Raw genomic sequence first — 24,333 nt, forward strand, 5'->3', positions numbered from 1 at the left:
GCAACTAACACACCCATATTGTGCTCTTGCTTATGCTGATAATCAGCTGCAACCTGGTCTTGGGGGTGGGAACACAGACCATAATGTCATCCAACATACATGCAACACAAAGTCTTGCTAAGATTTATGTTATGCTGGATATCCAAAGATGTTCAGGCTAATAGCCAATTATAAAGATACAATTACTAGTAACAGTCAAATTATTAAGATTAAACACAAACGCCTTGTTAAAATTAAAACACTTAAAATAGGAGTTTCTTCTTTACTCAAGGATTCCCCTTTACATAGTGCTGCCCATGGATTTTAGGCTAGAATTTGTGAAATTTATTTCTTAAAAATTGCTATGGCAGCAGCTGGAAGTTCTATTATTCCACATTTTAAAACGTAAACAAACTTGGAAGCAATACGATTTTTAAAACAATACCATTCTGACTACATCATTCCTAATGAATATAAACCTACCTCCTATTCAAATGCACGAACAAGTAATGCTGTTCTGAATCCTTCCAGCTACGGCGCATGTTTCAACATGCACGTTCAAAGTAAGTACAACAATTACATATCACTAACACAAAACAGCGTGTAGACAGACATCTTGTTACATGTGCATTTATTTTGGTAGGAGTAAGCTGCTTAAGAATTTGAGGTAGGCACCTACATATTCTCAGTGCAACCTCTCTTTACTCAACTTGTGCAATAAAACACAAGTTGAGTAAATCTGGCAGGGAGGGGACAGGGATCTGTCAAGCCCACGGTCACAAATTAACCCAAAATTGTAAGCTCTTCCAGCATCCCCAAGCATAAACCTGCTTCTACACCTCTCCACGTAAAGAAGGGGTAAGTGCCCTCCCTGTCTACCAGCAGAAAGGCCAGCTTAAAGCTCTTGCTGAGGAAGTCAGACGCTGCAGGATGCTTCATCCTTGATGCGCTTTGCATGAAGGCAGCAGAAGTAGCCGTAGCTCAGTGAAGTGAATGGAATATCAAAGATGTGACTAAAGGCACAACTTCTTCGCTATTTTAGATCAATATTTCTGAAACATTTCTGCTCACATAATAGAGACTGCATAACAGCAAAATGCACAGCAGGTTTGCTTGTCGTTTTTTTTTTTTTCTCCTCCCAACACCAAAAAGATATCCATTATGTATTTTTCTCCAACATGAGCAGCAGCAGCAAAGGAGCTATCTGCCAAGAAATACTTAAGACAGGAAAAGTAACAGACCTTTGTTCTTCACTGCTTGCTCCCCAAAGTGACAGGAACACAGATGATATCGGGTAAAACATCAATTTAATGCACCAAACAGCACAGATTTGAAGAATCTTAAATGCACATTTACTTTCTTAAGTATGACGGGAGATTGCTTATGAATATTTTATTACAAAACAATTATTGAAATAGTCAATTACCCCCTCCTTCAGTACAAGAAAATCAAGACTTCCTTCTTACAAATGTTTTATTAGTATTATTTTAAAAGAGAAAGACAGATAATATCCAGTCTTCTCCAAGAAGCTCCTACCCCACAAGTTCTGTGGGCAAATTCCTAATTAAACAAGTAACTAAATTACTGAGCCAGTCGTATTACACCCCCGATGTGAAAAAATAATTTTTAAAGCTTACGTGTAGGCTAACGTAGCACTGAAATGCTTCTTAATGTAGGTTTCCAGGACTGGATTAAAATGCTGAAATTTTCTGTCAGCTATCAGTCCAATGATAAATACCTGAAAAATTAGCATAACTATGGCATTATCCTCGAAACACTTGAATTCTGTACATTCAGTCACTGTTTTCAGATAAAGTATAACAACATTCAAAACAAAGAGACTCTGGTTTTTGATTATCCTCCCCATGCATTCATATTCTCCTTTTCTATTCCAAACCAAGTTTTCTGCTCCAAGTAGAAACTTGCTGTTTCTGTCATAAATTCTGCCGTTAAATCACTAAAATACTTGGATGTGATGGCTTCCATCCTGTCTGGGAAGATGACAGGATACAAACACTTGTCAATCAAGTCCATCTGAAACTTCAAATATAATGAAAACTTCCCATGTGTTTTTAACCAAAACAAAACTAGCTAACAGCCAATACTGCTTCACTGCAAAACTTGATTCTCGTATCTACACCACATTTCTTTATTCAGCATTACAATATCTACATTTTTGTCTATCCACAACACAGACTTACCAAAGCATCAAACACTAATGTGTCAAACGTCTCACTCTCCGAGTTCTCCATCATTATGTTAAAAAGTGCATCCAATGTATCTTGAAGGAACTACAAATAAATACAAAAGTCATCACGCTGGAGAGGAATAATGAAAATCTGACTTCACAGAGGTGTACACAGAAACACTTGCTTTCATTTATGTTTTATGCAAGACATTTTCACAAGTTAGCTGAGAAAGAAAAATTTAAAAACTTAAAATCATTTGCTGAAAAACAATGTTTAGTTGATTATCTATACATCCATATCACCCCAAAATAGGAAAAAAAAAAGGTCAGAAATCACACTTGGTACCTGAAAAAGTTTAATCTACATATGGTAGATGAACAAAACGTATTTCAAAACTCAGTTTCAACAGTCAATGGGATCATGCAGTTTCTGAAAACTGATGTTTCAGAGCACAAACCAGACAAGCAACTCAGTCTCATGCCAAATAAGTCATCCTCAGCAGCTTCGAGCTGAGCAGTAAAAAACAAAAAGTGCAGAGCATATTGCTTTCCACAGCTGCACAGGCTCAGACCCAGAAGTTCAAGGAAGAGTGTACATGCAGGCATGGGACACCGAGCACACAACCCTCTGCCCCAGCCCTACACCTACGGGTCTCTATCCCTGCCCCGAGGAAGTCTTCGCTAGCCATGTTGACCTGCGCAACACGAGAGTAAAAGCAGATTAGCGGCAGGGGACAGAAGTTGAGCAGAGAGATAAAAGCTGTTTTACACACACATAATTACAGCATTTCTCCCCAGTGACAGCAAGTCTCTTAGGTATAAACCGTAGCTAGTCGTGAATGCATTCAGTTTGATCAGCACCGGGGTCTGGCTCTGAGCATCTCCTTCCACCAGGAACAACACGGGCTCCCCCACGGCAGGATGAGAGCGAACGTGGCCACGGTTGGCGTTTGGGTTGGTGGAGAGAGAAAGGCTTCAACTTACTGCTGTTTGAGACAGATTTGCCGGAACAATCCTGAAACTTTGTTGTTGTTGTTTGTTTGTTGTTTTTTCTTTAAAAAGTAGACAAGACAAAGGGTAGGTGGGGAGGAATGTCTGAACAAGCATTATGGGATTGTTTTCTGAGATTGCAACCCCCAGGAGGTATTATGTATGCCATGGAAAACACCTGGACTCCCACCAACCTTCAAGACTTCTACCTGCACAATGGATCTCCTAGGCCAAATGGGATTCATCGCCTGGGCTACACGGAAAGAGTACGGCTTTGTCAGAAGTTTCTGTCTCAGTTTGAAGAGAATGGGTACAACCAGACCCAACCCCCTGCCTGGCTAACTCTCTTCTGAAAACAAAGGATTGTTAAAAACCTGTGCTATGACTGCTCTAGTCTTTGTTTCATGTTTAGGCATCACATACTGACTTCCATTGGTAGAGTTCAAGTTTTAAATCCATTTACAAGGACTTCATATAACAACAAGGAGGATACAGGATGGATGCTTTTGTTTTAACAGTGGAAGCAAAACTTCTCAGCTAGGGAACTAGTATGGGTAAGTTCTGGCCTATTAGTTTATTTTCTCACATCCCATGGACTCCGCACAAATGATCAAGACAGCGCCTCTGCTACAGGAAGATGGCAATTACAGATTTCATACAGCACTGAAGCAGTTACTCTAAGTAAGGACCTTGGCTGATCCCTGCTTCGTGCTGAATGAATACCATTAGGCAGCGATGTTGTACTGGAGTTTAAAAATAAATAGTTTAACAGAAAACCTGGATATGTTTTATCAAATATATACTTTCTGTAGCGTACATAGCCTGTGTCTGATGTGGTGTTTAAAACCATGAAGGACAAAAGAGCTGAAAGAACAGACAGGAGCAGTTACTAACCAGGTGCTACTAGCATGCAACAGAGCAGGCTACACCAAGATTTTCTGAACGTTACCGTAGGAGATAAAGCAAAACAGTGGTCTTCTGAAATGAAGAAACACAGTGAAAAGAGCAGTATTAAGTGTTCACGCCTCTGTACTAAGCACACAGCCAGTTCTGCTCAGACTCCCACATACGAGGGGGAAGTGAGTAAGACGGAGGGATGAGCACGTGCTGGCTGGAGAACTCCCCCTGACTCTGCTCTTACTTGAACCCTGTTTGTGCCGCATCCTGGTGCCTCTAAAATCACTGGTATCCATCAGGCACTGATCTGCTGTATGCTGGTGTCATTTGGAGACGAGTGAAAATTACAAATGACAGTACTGTGACAGCACTCGTCAGAGCCTGGTATCAGTGTCAAGTTTTTAGCTATCAAATGATCCAGAACAAAGCAGCAGCAGGGAGAACTGAGAACCTTCCCGAAACACAAACCACACCTGAGATCCTGTATTTACCACTCTCAATAAAGAACACTGCCAGCAGTCTCAGATGTTTTCTCAGATGTTTTAGGTCACCTCAAAACGAGGCACTCACCCTACTCCTATTAAACACATTAAAATCCAAATGAAGTAAAAACACCATAGGTCCTTAAGGGCCACCTGTCCCCAGCACAGTACATCTTCTGACACTTCATTATATTTGATTTAGTACAACACATTCAATGAAGTCTCAGCCTACTCTTTTCCGCAAATAAATCTGTCTTTATGCAGGTCCCTGCAATCACTCAGTGGCCTTGGCAAATGTAAATACCTTGGCTCAGCCAAGTATTTTCAGGAGAAATAATTTAAAAAAAAAAATTACAAGCAGCACACAGTAAGGTGCATGCATTCCACATCCTTCTATTTAAAATATGATAAATATCACCATGTGATAATTCCAAGATGTTTTAATCTTGAAAAAAACAGCCTCTCTTCCAGTATCTGTATATTAAAATAATAAAAAAAATGCAACACTGAAGCACTAAAACAAAAAAAAAAAAAGAAAAACAACCTTCATTTCTAGAAATTTACTTAAAATCTGACATGTTTTTTGAGGGAAAGGAGAAGGGGATTTGCATTCCTGAAGGCCAAACTGTAGCCAGTTATCTCTTAAGTATGTTCAGGTATGTGCAGTATGGTTACAGGGGAGAGAAAAGAAAACAGATGAGTACCTCAAAATACAGCCTTCAGCAAAATTATGTTACCAAATTTGCTTTTAAAGAAATTAACTTGTTACCTTCACCACTTCACCACCATCAACTTTCATCAACTGCTTCAAATTCTGCTGCAACAGATTTGTGTTAGATCGCCATTTCAGAAGGCCCAGGAGGTCCACTAGGAGTGAAGGAAAAAAAAACAAGAATTAGATCATGCCAGATATTTATTTCCAGGCACACACCAGGACAAACAGGCTTACTTCGATAGGTCAGCCCTTTTCACTGGCCGATAACATATTTGTAGGGTACATCTGACACTGCAGACAGGCAGTGCAATGCTTCCGTCATGAAAGCGTTGTGAAAGGCTTTCAAAAAAGCAGACTGATTTTGAAGTGTCAGCATTAAAATCTGGGCCAAGGAAGCCTGATCCCTCGGTTTTGATTTGCTGCATACAACAGTTGTGTGTTTAAAAAAAGATGCCAAACTGGAATTAGTCAGCCACCAACACAGTGACATCTACACGGCTGCGATTCTTCCAGAGTGAGTGCCTCTAGCTTCTTTGCTCTCTCTGAATACAGAGAAAAGAAAATACACCAGCACAAGCCAAACAGTTGCACGCCAAGCTAATTCAGAGGAAAGCTGTCTGCTTCATAACTCAGAATGTCCAAATGACTTGGATGCTTCCAAGTGACGGACTAGGCTACGGCTCAGATGATGAAATGAATCAACTGCAATGGTCTTGTCCCCAAATCCTACATCCCACTACCAAGATGGTGCCACTTCATCAGTCCCTGATAAATATGAGACAAGCTGCAGCAGGCAGGTTCTCTCCCTCATTAGCCGTGAAGAGCCACAGCGCCATTCTCCAGTTTCTCAGGAGACAGCTCACAATTGTGTTTCATCTGCAAATAAGCACGCTAGTAAATATTAACAGCCACTCTGAAGCACCACTAAGTTATAGCCACTTGGACATTTTCTGAGACGCAACATGAATTGAAACAAACCCCAAACTCCAAGCTCGTCGTGCCTTAGCCAAACTAACATCATGCAAATTACAGGCAGAGACCCAGAGCAGCTGCTAGACGTTCCCCCAAAGCTTCCCCTCTAAGGAATAAATAAAATCATCTCTAATGCAATGGATTGCGGTTCTCCTTGGGGGAACTTCCCTCTGAGCAGCACTCAAACCAAAACGAGGCTTCTCTCTCTTTGGGCCTAAAAGAGACTTCAAAGCTATGGTGTAGTAAGACAATCCTATTTTTTTTTCCTTTTTTTTTTTTTTTATTGGTAATGCAATTTACAAGAAGTCTTTAGGATGAAACCGAAGTCTTAGAAACTCAACTTCAAAAGAAAAATTGCTTCTGGAAGAAAGCTGAAGATGCCTCCATGAGTTATCCAAAGCATTTCTTGAGCATGTTTATAGCCAGTGGCTTTCCACCACCGAACTGGGTTTCAGTCTGACTTCTAAAAAGGCACCAGCTTGACAAAAGAAATTAACTGAATGAAAGCCAGCCCGCACCTCTGAATAGCATTGTGCAATGCCCCAAGAAACCAAACCCATGTGCTCTTTCCGTGTGATGACACAGCAAATACACGTGAGAACAGAAAAAGTCAACGTAGTCCAACAACCAAAAAACTAAGTTACAGCGTGCAGAAAGAACGTGTGTTCACTGTGACTGCGAGCTGTAACCCCAAAGTAACAGCCAGCCAGTTAATCCTCCCCTCTCAGCACACCTACATCTAACACAACACTGTTAGTACAACAGAGTAAGAACGTAAATCGTATTTCAGCCTGTAGTAAACAGCAATTACTACAGGCACCTACATCAAGTGAAATTTATATGATCAGAAAGTATCGGAGGAAGAAGACAGAGTGAGAATGTTCAATTGCTCAGGGTTAGAATAAATATCTAGCCTACCAGTAAGCAATAAAAACTTAAAACAGCTTAGTGCAACTTAGGATGACATCAAATTTGTGTGAAGATCGTCTTTTACATCTTATTTAACAATAGAGCAGTCCTGTTTCTTGATTACATTCTTACCTGGACCTGTACACATGCAGAAGTTTCCCTACACAGATACCCAAACTTTCTTCAAACTGCTTCACTGAAGTTAGACAGTACTTGTAACCTGATTTCATTGTTCTTTGAAATAATCTTCCCTCTAAAGCATTTGCTTTTTTGCTCTTAATGGCTTGCTTTAATTCTGTATTCAAATCAACTTCATTTTTATGCCACTAAAACACCTGAATTTGCATTTCATATTCATAACTTTTTTAAAAAACTTACTAATTATACGGAATGATTAAGTAAAATTCACCTCAACTGTTTTCTGAAAGCCTAGTCTCCCTGGTTCTTTGAAGTCCTGTCTCTGGATCAAGAGCAGTTACTAGTTTTCTACATGTTTGAATCCTTCATGCAGGAAAGAAAACACAAAAAAGGGCTTTTCCAACTTCTAGTTGGAAAAAGAAGATTCAGTGACCAAAATCACCCTGCTTCTGCTGGAGTATACAAGGCCTCAGTTTGTCATAGCTCAAGAGGCTACTTGTAAGAAGGGAAACAAAATGAACACATACTTCTGGCTTCATCGTGACATCAGGAATGGATGCAAACCAGCCCTCGCTACCTTCTTTTTTTTTTTTTTTTTTAAACATGTATTTTAAGCAGTCCTTCTCCTGTGCTTATACTGCTGTTCTTCCTAAAAATTAAATTGAAAAAACCTAAGACGACAAGCAATTCGTTCCTACTAATATATTCTGCTACGGATGCTCAGAACATCAGGTACTAACAGAACAGCAACGTTAACGACTCGCAGTTCATAAAGAATGGAAATCAAGCAAGTGTTCAGAGAGACTGCAGACACAATCTGCAGCATCAAATACAACGCAGAAAGAATTCTGTGATCTACTGACATAATTTCATAATTATTACAAATAAGTTTCAAAGCAAATTCTGTGATTCTTACTGAGAATAAAGAAAGAAGTGTTACAGACGATCAAAACGAGAAAAAAACTTTGGTAGGCAAAGATAATCACGGATTTTTGTTTCTTTTTAAAGTTAAGGGAGCAATCTTATCTCACAAGTCTACAGAAGAGAAAATCAGCTTCAAAACCTACAGCCTGAAGAGCACTACCCACTGTACACCTGAGGGAAAGGTTCAACGCTAAAAATTGTGCTTCCTTTAAAACTTGCCTGCGAATACATGAGGACTGTGTTTAGTAATGCTGTAACACTTTGAAGAGGCTTTGGCAACTCAGAGAAAGTTTCACAGACAACAATTACCAGTAACATTAAATTCTGATCAAAATTCAATGCAAATTGTAGGTAAATTAAGCACAAAACAATGCTCGGTTTTCACGTCAGTAGCGGTTATGTGAAAGCAGTCAATAAATGGACCACTGCGAAATATTTCCAAATACTAACAAATATTTTCCTGCTACAGCAGGAAAGACTGAGGAGAAAAGCCCCACGATGTCAATCACAAACCAGAAGAACATGCAGTTCAATCCCACGTGCTGGTTCCTGCGTCGTACAAAGCCCCCCAAATCACTGCGTTACCGTTCAGCTCCCATCCTGTACTTGCGATGAAATTCCAGAAATCATCTCTGCATTTTTTATTTTTTTTATTTTTTTTTGCTAAGCATCCTCTTAGGCTCTAAGACTGCCAAACTGCAGTGCGTGTGATGTGCTCTGAATACCAAGCACTTGGGATGTGCTCTAAGAGATGGCACTGGAAAAGACTGCAATCACACTGCCAGGTGACTACATCCAAGTAGCCACCTTCCCCCTGGGCAGGGGGTGCCCAGGAGAACAAGGCATCACCCCATGGCAAACCAGCATGAAAAGTAAAGAGAGGGCGCTGGCTGGAAGCGTGAAATGTTTGCTTTGGTGGCTGCCACCAGCACTGGCTGCTGCAGCCTCTGGGCTGACAAATACACAGGTAAAACTTCTGTGAGGCCGTTTTAAAAGAAGCAGCATACACGGAGCCTGTCCCCAGCTTTCCATGTTCCTATGAACGTTTGTGAACAGGAGACTGGCCTCCAAGCAGCACAGCCCCATGCACACACCTGCCTGCCCAACACAGGAGTGACAGCACTGGCTTCTGGCAGAAGATCCGGAATTCAGAAACACTGAATATCGCACCTTGGAAATAACACAACAGATTATTTTGGAGCACGGCCATGATATCATCTCCTCTCGAAAATAAACTCACCCTTTTCCCTGGTGCTATTATTCATATCCACACAGTAGGAAAACGTCACAGAGCATGTTTTCAGTATATTTCAATATAAAAGTCTCAGTTTTAACCCTGAGTACCCGTTTGCCACAAACAGATACAGAAACCTGTATACTTGGAGACAAATACTCCTCTAAAGCAAAACTACACGCATGAGTTGCACACTACACTGGGGGCAGATGCTTTTGCTGCAACTTGAAAATTTAATCCAGGGTAGCGTGTTGAGCAATCCACCATCTCTTCTGGAGGCAATGAGACAGACGAGATGTCTGCAAGTCACTGCATACAGTTGCACTCACGCTGCAAGGGACAGAAACCCAGCAGTTCTATGAACTTACCATTCTGGGTAAGTTTGGTTGAACAAACCAGAGTAGAGATCTGGAAAGAGTCTTTGCTGATGGTGCAGCTCCCGAGGTTCTGCATGCTCTTCCCCGTTGCAGAGTGTCCCTTTTCCTCCAGCTCTATTTTAGTCGATGGCAGACTTAAATACGTTGAGGCATCCTCCAGCTTCTTTGCTTCTGCCTGCAGCAGTGTTTTAAATACAAGATAGAAAACAGTTTAAAAAACTTGCAGAAAACCCTCATAAGAGCAAAATGTTGTTCTTTACCCTGGAATTTCTGCAGGTTGGCTCCAGAACTGGAGTTATCTAACAAGTCTACACAGCTCAGAGCCGAGATCTAATATTTCAAGACCTACACAAGTAGTTTTCCCCAGCCATGAAAACCCATACAGATAAAATTCAATGGCAAGCCTAAGAAATTCAACAATTAAAACATTCCCAAGAAAACAGATTCAAAGTTTAACCATCAGTCTGCCATATTGGCAAATTGCACAGTATTTAGTTGCTCTAATATAATATTCCATAACAAATACCTTACTTGCAATTGTCTAACACAACAGTTCACTGAAAGTAAGTAATGCTCGCACTTAGCTAGCAATTATGGAAAAACCATCTCAAAATTCTACCTTATAAACTATAAGGTCATGTTCTCCATCTCTCAAAGTCGTTCCATCGTATCTCATGAGCTTCACAAATGCAAGGGCAAATATTTTCTCAGATTTATCTTTGGCTGTTAAAAAAATACATAATTAAGTATTCAATGTTAGTACAGACACTTCACCTAAAACATAAGAAAAGAGAGAACATAGGAATGATACTAGTGAAGTTTCTCAGATGCAGAAAAGGTTCTAGAAATGAGGAGTCTTTTAAACATCACCTAGAACCAAAAATTGGAAAAATGAATGTGCATCTGGCCACGCTAACCCACTGCACAGCCAAATGGAACTAGCTAATGCATTCAGTTTGCTCTCACGTTCAAAATCTAGCATCAAAAACTAAAATAACATGGCAACAAGGGTTAATATAAATTACAAAGTAAATTTAGAAATAAAACCAGAAGGAAAGTAATTTGAGATAGTCCAATGAGCATGAGGAAACACTGGGGCCCTAAAGCAGGACATCTAATTAATATTTAAACAGTGACCAACCAAAGTTTTTGTACCACCACATAAATTTTTCTGACTCTGGCAGTTTGCAGTTCACAATAATAGTTTTGACACCAGTTACACTGATTCTCCTCATATTGTTTTCATTAGGTGGCATTATTCTATAAACTAGGAGAAATTCTTACCAATGACCAATGTACAAAATACAGCTTTAACCACCCCTTATGATAATGAGTTCTACATCGCACAGATGGGTGTATGCAAGAAGAATTACACACCTCAAAATGCATCCAGTGGATGTTACCCCATCAATACTAAGTCTGTGCACGTATTCTACAGCAAAAATATTTTGCTGCACCTTTTGAAAGACGTTCTTGTCAAGTAGGACAGCCACTGTAATTGCTATACGTAATGAACGTTATCGTAACCAAGACAAATCCCCAAACTTTACTACAGAACAATTGCTGATATACAGAGGATGTCTAGCTGTCTTGGCCAGATCCTCAGCAGCTCAACGCACCTCAGCTGCCAGCAACATTACAGGAAAGCTGAGGAGAACCACAAGCTTGCAAGCATCTTTCACACCAACATTACTTCAAAACAACCGCAAGTCAGAATAGGAACCAGGAACGGAAACCAGGTTTCTTAAGAGCTTCAACTACTGATGCTATTGTAACCTCTCTTTCAGGTTCCTATTTCACATGTGGGGCTTCTTTGTATTTAAATACCTTTCCTACCACCTACCTCTGAGATGAGCAACACCACAACCCTCTCAGTTGCTAACTGAGAGCTTTACTCCCTAGCCCTTTTATTTGGCTTGGAGAAATGACCGGGCAAGAAAGGAAAAAGGTGATGTCAAAAGGCAAAAGCTAGAAAGTCAGAAATGGAAAAGCTGAGATGTTAACATTAAATAAGCAGGCAAAAGCTTATCCCCACACCAAAGCAATTACAGCAGTCAATTACAGATAGGAACTTCATGCCTGTTTCAGGACATTTTGGCACCAGACACTGACAGGAATCACAATGAAAAGGACAAATTACTCACAGTCCTGTGATGACCTGTGTCGGAACGTGAACCTTAAATGGCTGCGGTTCACATCTTCAATAGGGATTGCGACCTTCACACATTGGGAGAGAAGATGGAGACGAAAACAGTCGGCACAGTATCTTCAAATATCATCTACCACTAACAAATCTCATCTAGATGTTTTTCAACACTAGCCTTGGATCTTTATAAAATGTTAACATTAAAGACAAGCCTCAGTTTGCCATCAAAGACCTCAAAAGGTCACAAACTCCCCAGGAAAATCAACAATCCTTGCACTAAGAAACAGAGAAAGGACAAAGCAAGCCTGTTAAGTTACCCAGCAAGATCTGGAGATACTATGGCTGACAGGGACACGATGGCTGTAACCTCAAAGCATCCCTTATCAATCCCCTGAGCTCAGGAACAAGCCCACCTTGAGTTTGATTGGCAAAGGCGAACTTCTTAAGGTGTCAATTATGTTTCTGTGACTCCCTAGCAGCCACCTTCTGGCAGTGCATGCAACCAGAGCATCCCTGGACTTGAAATGATGTGGGGAGCAGCTGTGAATCTTTTCTTGATGCACATCTACTGCTCCCATTGACTACAGATCAACAGAATATTTTTCATTAAGCTAACATCAGCCTCCTACATAAAAATCAGCATTTAAGCTAAAATGTTATTACCAAAGCAAATTCAGCAAGCTTGAAGCACAATCAGCCAGATCCCAAAACAACGATGAGTTCAACAGTATGGCAGTTATATTTTAACCTCAATATCCTGCTTCTTTAGGTCAGCTTCATGGCAAGAGTGAAAACCATTCCTAAACAGATGGTGCAGTGCCCCCATAACAGTCATCTTGACCAAAAGGACGAAATAAAATTTATTATGCAATAAAAGTGTAATCTATTTTCCAGCTGTCTCTGAAAGACTTCCTTTTGTTCCACTACAGATGACTACAAACATTCGTTTTCCTCATTTTGCTTCTCAGGACTTCCCATTGAAACATGTACTTGTGTCATATTAACCCAGATGGATAAATAATTGTAACTTTATATATATACCTTTACAGTTTCAAACCAGCGAGGCTGCTTTACTTGGTAATATATTACTGACTTGTATTCTGAGATGGCTTCATCACCGGCACCAGGAAAAATAACACTCTTGAAAACACAAACAGAAGAGAAAATGTTTATGCCCATCTTAAGCTCCACTCTTCAATTCAAGTAAACAAAAAATAAGTTCGTAAGTAGATCGAAATAAAACAGAATGGCTCACTCAAAACGTCCCATGAAATTAATATCAAATTGTATGCACTGATAGCATGAGGTGGTCATGATAAAGGAGAAAATTTTGTCGTATATAAAAATAGGGACTTTTTATAGTTGAAAGACTTCTAAAAAGATGTTGAGAAAGATCAGACAGATGCATATAAACCAGCTAACATTAAAAAAAATAATAATACCTCTAATCTTTTTCCATCTTCGTCATAAACAGACACTGTAACTTCTACATTTTTTGCTGTTGTTTTACTGCCTTTGTCAAAATCTCCCTGAACCAACGTTACATAGATATCGTTACGAACATCACCTAGAAGAAAAAAGGAAAGTTGGTAGCAATTCGCATAGCCTGCCTACTGAGTTATGAAATTGTGCATAGAAACAACAACCACCACATTTTCAGAAGTAACAAACGTATAGATGGCAAAATATTTAAAAGCCACAGAATCTTGAACATTCAAAATTTGTAGCTGTTTTAACTAAAACTGTCTGAAGACTTCTAAAACCTGACTTCCCAACTCAGAGCGCGCAAAACTGAATCTAACAAATAAAGCAACCAAAAATAATCACAATTATTTCTGGACTAAAAGAACACTACATCAACCTTATGTACCATATCATTCCAAAAACATCTCAGTTCTCTTTGTTTGTCTCATTTTTAAATCATTAATTTGAAAGGATAAATTTAAATTTCATCGTTAATTTACCTCATACACAGATATTTTTCAATTTTAAAATATGACAGCCTATACAGGTCTTCTGTAACATGGCATCAGGACTTGGTTTGATGTTTGTACTGGTTTGAGGGCTGCAGGGGAGGGTTATATTTAGATTTATGTCTTAGCACAGTCCTCAGCTTCACCCCAATTAAATTAAAACTTAGAAAATGGAATTATTGGAAATCCCGTTTCCCAATCCAAGAGGTAGATAACTTAAATAGATATTTATATCATAAACAGGCAGATAAATAAACACCGAATTTGAATGTCCACAGAATGTATGTATAATGGAGACAGTCTGACTTTCTTTCAAGTACATTATCCAAATCTAGCACAAACCTTAAGAGACCTGCATATCTGCAGATCAAGCCATTTGCTCTGAAAAATCTTATCTACTTTCTGGTTTGGATTATATCTCGGGAGATGGAAATTTTACATATGCCCTTGCTAAGGAAAATAATATCAAGCATGTCTTTTCCTCACTGGAAACAGAGAATTTCCATCATCACCTTGGTAGCATGTCTTTGCTTAGGGGGAAGGGAAGTGGTTATTACTTTAATCTGTTTTTGCAGCACATGTGGCAGGTATACTTTTACCATCAAACTATTTGATATTTATTTTAAGACAAGATCCTTTGATGAGGTCTTATTTCTAATACATACCATATCCCAAATTAACATTTTTTTGGGTTCTTTTCCCCCCAAATCTTCCATACTTGCAGATATGGAAAGAAGATCAAAACATAGCAAAGCAGAATTATTTCACACAACAGCTTACCAGGCATAATAATCTCAGGAAATCCCATTTTCCGAGCCACTGCTGTTGACCTATCCACTAGGTGTGGAAACTCTTTTCTAATTTGATGGATATCTCCTGGAAGAAGTTTCAAAGTCACCCACAAACCTGTTGTGTAAAAACCACAATTATTAAACTTGAGCTTTTTCCTAGTTATTGAAGAAAATTGTGTTTGTACATATTCTAAGAGGTAAGAGGATACATCAAGGTCGCTGTTCGTTACCTTACAAAAAATACATTAACACATTCAGAGAAACTCAAAATAGAGCTCATCAAGCAGAAATATGAGTACAACACAGCCATGTCTGATCTTATCAAACTCTTTAGAAAAGTGACATCTACACCTGGTAACTAGGTACTTTAAAAAAAATGAAGACCTGAGCAAGATAAGGATTTGTGCCTTTGCAGCGATACCGTCTGGAAGACACCTTGGCAAGGATGAATTAAGGCACATGTTCAGAAGCAGGTACATGCAGCTTTCTCAGGGACAGGCTCATAAAGCCAGAGATTTTGGTGAACACTTCACTACAACGGGTCTTAATTCAGAAGGAAAACAGGTTAGCAGGGCCATAAAGCATCAACTGGAAGAAGAAAAGCCTTCGGTCAACAGCTGACCCCTCCGAGGCCTGCACTGCGGACACACGGCAGGCCTGCAGGGCCCTTTACACGAAGCCGGAGTGAAATCAAATTCCTCCTCCTCGCAGCACTGTGAGAGCAGACTTCTCTCATTTCAGGCTCTTCAGACTCGTACACACAGGGTCTTGTAGGAACACAGTTATTAAGCCATTAAGAGAACTGCCTCAAGCTTTGAACTCTCTCAAGCTCTTTCTAATGAAACGTTTATCTTCCACAGGAGAAAAGAAGGAGAAATGGCAATTTTTTCCACTGAAAGCAGAGTTAAATCTTACACCCACCCAGCATCAGTACACCAATGAAGACCCCAAGAGCTAACACATACCCTGAACTTCACCTCCACCACCCCATAAGCTGGTTTCATTGCCCTAACCACACCGACGACAGCATCAGCTTCACTCTGTTGGTATTTTTCTCCTCAGTAGTAGGAGACACTAAAGCCAACATTTGCCAGCTAACATCAGGCACTCTTGTTACAGGGGAAAAAAAGACGCTAAACTGAAAAAAAATTAAGTCATACACACTTGGTAAAGCGACTGGCAATTAAGTTGAAGCATGAAATAATTACAGCAGCAATTTTCAGGAAAAAAAAAAATCCCAAAATTAAAATCTATGAAAAAAATACCCCAAAAACGTTCATCTATAAAACAAATTGTGGGTTATCCTGTTACACACCCAATTAACTACGCGTTCTTTTTGTGGAGATTTGGCAGCTCGCTTTCTCTTCCACTAAAACCTCTTACAAATGGCGATGCTCTGACTTGTTGCCAAGGACAGTTCGAGCAGCTGCTATTTCATCAAGCAGTAACTGTACCCACAGCGACCAGCTAAGCAGCAGCTCCTCATCCTTCCTGGTTTGCTCGGGAGGTTTGTCTTAGGGAAAGAATTGAAAACGAATCCAAGAAGCCGCAGTGAGTTTCCTCCTTTCTGATGCACACCGGTCACAAGGGAAAAATAACGGGAGGGAAATCAGATCTCAGTTTTCCCTTTAGTTAAATGAGGAATTAAAAAAAATAAATAAATCAATTTTAAGTTCTACTTACTCTAATACACGATCTTTCCTGTGTCAATTGGTCAGATACCCCCTACCAATCCTACAGATACTCCAACACAACCTGGGAGCTGGGAGCTCTGTGCAGGCCTGCTTAACAGTATATTAACTCAGACCAAAAAGATCAAAGCCAGTACAGTAATAACAGAGCCACACAGTTCACTTTTTAAATTCCAGGCACATCACGAAGTGCTCTGTACAGAAAAGGTAATCCGGTAAAGACCAAAGGCAAAAAAAAAGCAATGCTGCCTTGTCCTGGGGCCATTCTTCCCCCCTGATGGGAGAAATTCCCCGGTCATCCTGACGGGAAGCCAACTGCTGCGAGTGCAGCTGCCAAACAAGCAGAAGGAAGGGAAGGAAAGGACTATTCCTTCCTTCAGCACGAGGAGGGCAAAGTCCACAGCTCCGGGGCATAAGAGCCGACTTCCTGAAGCAGTTTCCAGCCCAGAAACACAGAGGTGTCCGAGTGATGGACACTGCAGAGAAAGCTCTGAGTCTGTGGGATTGACACCGAGGGGCAAAAGGCACGGGGCAGGAATAGGAGAATGAGCTCGAAGGAAGGGGAACGGTGCAAATATATTTTCTGCTACCAAAAAAACCACTCCTGATTCCAAACTTATAATAATCCCACGCCGCAGACGAAGCAATGAGCAATTTTACATACACCAGCATACTTAAAGAGCAGTACGTACCCTGACCCTTGTGGTTGACTTCTTTAGCAGCAATCACTTTGTTTATAACAGTCTGAAGGAAATCATTCTCCCCTGCCACCCTGGGTGAAAAACGGGATGATATGTTCAGCTGCTTGTGTCGAATGGCGTCATCCAACGCTAGCCTGGAGGATGCACATGACGACCAACACCAGGAAACAAAGGGTCACAGAAAACCAGAAGTCACAGCAACAAGGGAACACAAAGATCATATCATAGTTGTGACAAAGAGTATTTATTAGTCAACGCAAGACAAAGGACAGGAAAGGTAACAAGAAAGATATAGGAGACCATTAATCAGAAGAACGCTGATCTACTGGAGAGAAGTACAGCAAACTCGCGGTGTTACTTCTTCCTGCAGGAACGTGCATGCACAGCCCCCGCAACACTTCATGAGGATAGGAAGGATGTCTCCCACCTGAGAATCCCCTGTTAAGCAGTGAAAACCTATACAGGCAGGCTTTGTTTGTTTGTTTGTTTTTTAATGTAAGTATTAAGCCTGCAACACCTCCAGGGTCACTTCAGTGGTTCTCTAAGTGAAGCAGCAGTGCACTCTGTCTGAGGGAAAAGCTGCTCGAAATCCAACAGAAATGGCATAGGACAAGAAAAGCAGATAATCCAAACATTCTGTTAAACTTGATGAATAAATGAAAAGATGAAAACTATAAATAAACGCCAGCATTAAGTGTCATTTAAGTAATCTTGCCAAGTGCTTTTGACAGCCATTGTGTTGGTGGCTAGTGAATGAATACAAACAAACAAAGATATGAAAACAGAGTCGCATGTGGTACAACAGAAGCAAAGCATGGAATGAGAAGAAAAATGTGGCTCATATACAGCCTAAGTCTACATTAGAAATAATGACACCAGTATTCATTGCGTGCTTTCACATTATTCATGCTGTTTGGAATATACTTTTTCAGAAGAATGTTTTAATCTAGTGCAGCAAAAATAAAAAAAAAAAAAAAACATTGTACATCTTTTCAAATAGCTGATTTATATATACAGAAAAAAATAAATCAGTTTTAATGGAGCAGAAAACTAGATGTTCCATTAGCATCCACTTTGATACACAAAGATTCATTTTCATTGCATATTTCCACACTCACTAAAAGAAAGCTTGCTATTGTTTACCATACAATAAACATATCATGAAAGCTCTCTTCCCTAAAAACCTCTATTTCCCTTAAAAGATGGAATTATGATTTTCACAATAACACCCTCTACACCACTCCACTGATGCAGTTACATACCAGTAAAACCATTTTAGACCTTAGGCATAAATCCACTACCTGCAGCACCTCACAATCTGCTCTACATACCCACATCCTCAAACCACAGGAGCTTCCTAATTTACGCCTTTTTGCCAAAATAAAGTTAATTTGAGGCTGCATTATTTCAAGCTCTTTGGGTGTTTTTGTTTGTTTCTATTATTAGAAACCCTCTGAATACCCATTAATCAAGGAATTTGGTTAACATGTTAATATAACTTCATCTTTCACCGTGTTGAACAAGAGCAATAACAACAAAAAACCTGCAACCAAGTTGCTAGCTTAGATTCAAAGATGGAAACGGAAAGGTCTGCAGTTTCAGATGACTGAAACCAAGACCAGGTCCATGCAGCAGACCAGTCTTTATTGCCTAGATCAACTACAATATGTGCAGCAGACAAATCTCCTTTAGCATCCAACCAAAATACTTCAGGTTTCTGGTAAAGTCTCATAAGAAACAGCTGGAGCATGAGGAAGTATTCCAGAACGTATATCAAGCCAGCTTTCAAAATTCTCAACCTTTGTCATCTTTGTTTGTACAATTACTGTGGCCCCTGCCATGAAATTATAACTGCTACCAAGGAAAAGTTGTATCTTATCACTAGCTCATTACACAGAAGTCCCCTGTCATGGATGCTGGAAATGCTGCTGGTCTTTTTCAATCTTAGGCAGACTTAAACCAGCAATGTAACTTCTTTAAGCATTTCACCTCTCAAACATTATAACCCTGACAGCTTTAAACAAAAAGAAAACAAAAACTGAGAATGCATGCCTTAAACTCATTAAAAATTTAAAAAAATGTTTCTAGTACTATCACTATTATAAATAATGGGAAATTACTAAGAAGAAATGTAAAGTACTATCCAAGATAAATTATCAAACTGAAATAACTTCAGAATACCTACAGAAAGTTTCTTTCAATCAAAGGTTAAACTATAATTAAAAAAAAAATCATAACCCTTCATCTCTACTTATTCTTTAAACTATTCCCTACTTACGGCTGAAAGGGTATGAAGTGCTGTTTGTCCTCATCATCAACTTTTCCATTAATTATGTCGGTAACATCCATTACTGAAAACGAAAACAAAGAACACTGAATTTAATGATCTACACAGGAAGAAGGGTTGTGAGGGGACACCCTGAGGGTCAGGAAACAGTGATTCAGCACAGGGATGAAGTTATCAACTGCACAGTTTCAGGATATTCATATAGCAGAACAGCATCGTGCTTTAAATGAGCTTTGGCATCTCCAGCTCCATGCAAGTCCTGAAAGTTACAGTCAGTTCTGCAACACAGGAATAAGCCTGAACAAACCAAACAATTCTGAGTTTATAAAACACCCCAGGAGTTTCAAACCCCCAAGTTTCTGTGCAACAATATGACATGAAACATACAGATACAGTGCACAAGAGGTTACCTGCTACTCCAAAGGGTCGCCGGAGCCCAGAGGTTAGCTTCCTCGTGTTGTTGTCCCTCAGTTCCATCCTGCCCACTCGCACAATCTGACAGACAAAACTGATTTTGTCTCTTTTCAGGTCTTTGCTGCCAAGGTCCTAGAAATATTAGTTTCGTTGGATTACTTTACAATAATGGAATTTCAAGCCCTATTTCAGTACGCAGAAGAACGTTTGTTGCTCGCAATTTGCCTTCGTCATTCTAGCCTCTAGCACAAGAGCTAATTGTTCTCAGAATTAAAAGAATAATTGTAACAGGAGTTATAAGTCTTATCCTGACTTCTGTGTGAATTAGTTCTTAGGAGACCAAATCTTTTCCTGTAACTTCAAACTTCAGAGAGCAACTTCAGCTTTAGCAAGGTGTTCAGAATTTTTCATTGCCACTTATGAGAAGCGTCTCATGTGAGCTTTCACCAGCAGAGGTAACTCTGCTGATCACAAACAGCTTGTTAAACTCCTGAGTTATTCACAAGACGTGAGAGAAGCACTTAAAAATTTTCAGGCTGAACCAGCCCCCCAGACTTACGGTGAACACTGCTCGGAGGTTATGCAATCTGTCTATGTCTTTGGGGAGTCCAGAGCTCGACCAGCGCACCAAATAGTTTTCACTGAAAGAACAATGTTTTGAAGACTTTTTTGTTTAAGTGTCTTCCTTTAACATAAGGAATTTAAAATCAACTGCAGGATTTACAGAAGTCTATCTTAAGCCCAATCTATCCATGCTAACCAAATTAATATTTACTTAGTAGACAGCTGCCATTTCCCCTTGCATGCATCATTTATGAACGGAAGCAACTCTTCAGCAACAAAGCGTAAGAATTTCTCTCCAGAAGCAGGGGATGTAGAAATCTAACTCTCAGATTGCTGTCAAAGCTGCTGTTAAGTGAGGACACAGCCTCGCAGGTGTGCTCACGTCTCCTTTAAGGCCTGCACTTGAGGAACTGAAGACACGGTGTGATAAGGAACAGCACGACCCTGCAGGGTACCCAGGGCGAAGGTCCCTTGCCAGATGCTGTGCTGAATACAACCATGAAGTGCTGCTGCATTACTTCCCAGACAATCCTGTCCTACACATTTCACCGAAATTTGACTTCCATAAGCCCCCTCATCCTGCAGAACTGCCTCACTGCTCTAACTGAGGACGCACAGATGAAGGAGCACACTCAGGAGTACACTCACCTGATAAATTTTGATTCCAGGGGATCATAGAGAGACATCAGGACTTCAGCATCTTCGCCTATTTTGCAGACTACATTTTTTAAATTTACAAATAAAGCAAATGAAGGAGTGGCAGCAAACTTGGCTTGTCGGTTGATATCAATATTCTGTTTTTGAGACTGTAATTGAAGAACAGAAGAAAATTAACTTAGCCTAACAAATACCTAACCATTATGAACTTGAAGTCTTCCTAAAGCCTTAAAGACAGAAAAATATGGGTTATCTGTTGAGTGTCTACTCCCATCCTCTTTGTTTATACTTGAATTTACAACAGACTGCATTTTTTGGATCTATCTTGAAGTGCCACAGCATAAGGAATAAAAAAAGTGATTAAAAAAGATGTGTCGATGCATTCACATATTAAAAAAAAAAAAAAAAGGAAGCTGAGCAAATGGAAGAAAGAGAGCCTCAGATGTACCTGACAAAAAAAAGAAACTCGTTCTTTTCTCTGCCTGCTGTGGCAGGTAAAGAGCACCAAAACAGGAGAGAGAACAGTTTCTACAGGTTACCCAACCCTTGTCCTTTAACTCCTGTGAACTTTCCATGAAATGCTTCACCTAGACAGAAGGGAGAAGCACACATGGGACAAAAAGGAGATGGGAGGAAGGGCACTGGAAGCACAGAGGCTCTTCTCATCGGCAGCAAAGCGCTTCAAACTCTTGTCCCAACCCCAGGCCCCCTGCTGCGAGGACCTGGAGCTTTGGCATCAGTTTGCCAAGTCCCCGAACAGCAGCTGATGTTCAACAGCAAGCTACAAACCTCCTCTTAAAAGACTGTGAGCAATGTGAAGAGACAAGACAGGACAGGATGTCTAGATGATAGCTACATAATTTCATATACTCTACTTCTTAAAAAACTCAAAGCCAGGCTATGACCACGGAAACTGGCTGAACTGGGGACAAAGAAACAACTCTGGATATAAAAATGCATTAATTTCAATTCTGTTCGAATTACCATGTTTCTGCACCGCGTTTGGTGAGGGCTGCAAGTGTGTCTATGCCCCTCACAACTCGGGAAGACACAGGAACTTGTTAAGCTGCACTGGCACGCTCATGAGCAACGTGCTTCGCTACCTCATGCTGCTGGGAAGACTCCTCACAATGGAAATGTTTTTCCTTTTAAAAATAAAAATTTGAATTGCAAAGAAGTTGCCTGTTCAAGTCTGAGAAAGCCTTTACATTTGCCCCTGTAATTCAGCAAACAAATTTTCAGGATTGGCATACATAAATCCCACAAATATGAGGACACTGTTCTGGGTGATTCTCAAAAATAAAACTTCATGAAAACCCAGCATCCAAGTTTGTTACAGCTGCATCTCTAAGGTAAGTCTAGCTGATTTATTGATATGTCTTAACTGATTTCTAATAATCCTTTTAAATGGAAGAAAAACACAAAAATTAAAAAGCCAATGCCATGAGTTCTTAAAAACTGTTTAAGCCTGGTAACTCCGCATAAACATATCGAATTCTTCATTACCAATGCTAATAACAACAGTAACCTAGTTAAATTACAATCATATGTTTCAAAGGAAAAAGCTACAGTTGCGTTCTGCATCTTACTTTTTCCTCCAGCAGTCTCTCTTCAACTTGCTTGGAAGCTATTTCGTGTGCTCGAAAAAGGCTAATCGTGCTCGTCTGCTCCGGGTCCAAAATATTGCCATCTTCATCTCTAACGACCAGATCTAAATCAAGAATTCTGAACAAAACCAAAACATGCTGGTGAGTTAACAATGCTCAGGTAAATGCTTAAAAACCACCTGCAAAGTGCTAACGGTTAACGTTGTGTGCACCTGATGTATGGTAGAAATCATGATCTGATAACAGGATAAAATAATTTAACACGTTGCCAGCCCAGGAGATAACCACTCCCGGCTGGAAGTCACTTTTTCCCCACAGCACAGAAAGAACTGATGCAAGTTAAATAGCACAACAGCTGGGGAAGTAATTTCTGTAGTAAGGAACTACATTTGCAAGAGAAGTTGTCTGCTCCTCTGATTCATCTGACAGTTCGAACAAACAACATCTACATTCACGCCACATGCAAATCGGTCAGTTCATTGCTTCCCACTCCGTGCTCTCCTCCACAGCAGCATATTAATCATGGTTTAGCAGAAATCTACAAAAAAAAAAAAAACAAGAAGGCAGAAGATGTTTCTCTTTATTTAAGGCAGCAGCCAGATTTCTGGCAGCGGGGTGTTAACATCTACCATTATCTTCTGCAGTGGGGAAGGCTTCTGCCATAATCAAGCCCTTTAGGGAAGATTTCCTAAATTTTTCCACTTTACTGTAGTGCTGGCAGTGGAACCCAGGATAAAGAAACTCCCTGTCTAGGTTGCCCTGTGTTTCCCTACCAATCTTCTCTGCTCAGCTCCCCTTCACTACACACGGTCCCAAATATTATCAGCTGCTAATCTGTAGTCACCCCTCATGAGAGAGCTGCTCTAACTTTGTCTTTGAGATGTTTGATTGTTAAGCTTAAGTCAAACTTGCAGAATCTGCTAAGCCACCCAGAGGCTTGTGGTTTATCAGAGCAAATCCCCTTGGGACATGACCTGTAAGCACTGGGAGAGAACAGCAGGAGCTGTGGGTAGCTCCTTGCCCCCCAACAAGAGGGAAACGTGGAGGTTTGAAACACCGCCCTGAGCAGAGTCAATCGAGAAAACCCTCTAATTACTCACACTGCAGTAACTGGAAGGTGGATGAACGTCACTCACACAAGTCACAGCATGCAGGCAGCAGCTCATTAAGTAACATCTCCTCAGCTCCACCTCACAAGACCTCAGCAGCCCCACCAAGCTCACAGACACGCTTCCTACTGAGAATGGGGCTTCACCACCGAAGCCTAGGGGAAAAGCAGCCCAAACCATGCTCTTTGGGACAGCAGTCACAGCAGGGGATGCGCCTAGTGGTACCCTAACTGCATGGCCTGGGGTGAACGACAGCAGAGATCTTCTGCAGGAGAGACACCAAGCAGACCAGAAGAAAGCATAACTCAAAATCAGAGAACAGCTGATCACCCGGCCCCTACGCACAAGCAGGACAAGGATGTCTGCACGGATTGCCAAATGAACAGCAGCAAACACTACTTTGATTTCATTTGTTTTATCCTTTAACTTGAAAGGGATGCTCGGGAGAAAGAAAAAATGAAATTTTTCCTTAAACATCCCAGTTACAGATTTCTGCAAGCGAACAAGGAAGATGTTTTCCCAACAAAATTAACTGACCCAATTTCAGGCGAGCAAGATAAATACAGCTTCATAAGACTACTTTTACTT

At 40.4% G+C, this 24,333-nt stretch overlaps 1 protein-coding gene across 2 annotated transcripts in view; it reads right to left on the reverse strand.

The window, feature by feature from the left end:
- DOCK1 (dedicator of cytokinesis 1) overlaps nt 1–24,333 on the reverse strand; it is a 258,024-nt gene that overhangs the window by 209,131 nt on the left and 24,560 nt on the right. The window contains exons 7-21 of one of the 2 annotated variants that reach the window (XM_082764404.1): nt 22,619–22,754; nt 21,021–21,178; nt 20,368–20,449; nt 19,805–19,940; nt 19,386–19,458; nt 17,099–17,178; nt 14,705–14,830; nt 13,394–13,518; nt 12,993–13,091; nt 11,950–12,022; nt 10,425–10,528; nt 9,797–9,980; nt 5,306–5,403; nt 2,181–2,270; nt 1,617–1,717 (exon numbers count right to left, since the gene is read on the reverse strand). In XM_082764404.1, the coding sequence (XP_082620530.1) occupies nt 1,617–1,717; nt 2,181–2,270; nt 5,306–5,403; nt 9,797–9,980; nt 10,425–10,528; nt 11,950–12,022; nt 12,993–13,091; nt 13,394–13,518; nt 14,705–14,830; nt 17,099–17,178; nt 19,386–19,458; nt 19,805–19,940; nt 20,368–20,449; nt 21,021–21,178; nt 22,619–22,754 (1,665 nt within the window). Of the gene's footprint in view, nt 1–1,616; nt 1,718–2,180; nt 2,271–5,305; nt 5,404–9,796; nt 9,981–10,424; nt 10,529–11,949; nt 12,023–12,992; nt 13,092–13,393; nt 13,519–14,704; nt 14,831–17,098; nt 17,242–19,385; nt 19,459–19,804; nt 19,941–20,367; nt 20,450–21,020; nt 21,179–22,618; nt 22,755–24,333 lie in introns of both variants that reach the window. The other variant, XM_082764403.1, reaches the window with a different exon arrangement.

Source organism: Aythya marila (genome assembly GCF_965140915.1).
Source record: "Aythya marila genome assembly, chromosome: 7".
In the NCBI taxonomy this organism is placed as follows: domain Eukaryota; kingdom Metazoa; phylum Chordata; class Aves; order Anseriformes; family Anatidae; genus Aythya; species Aythya marila.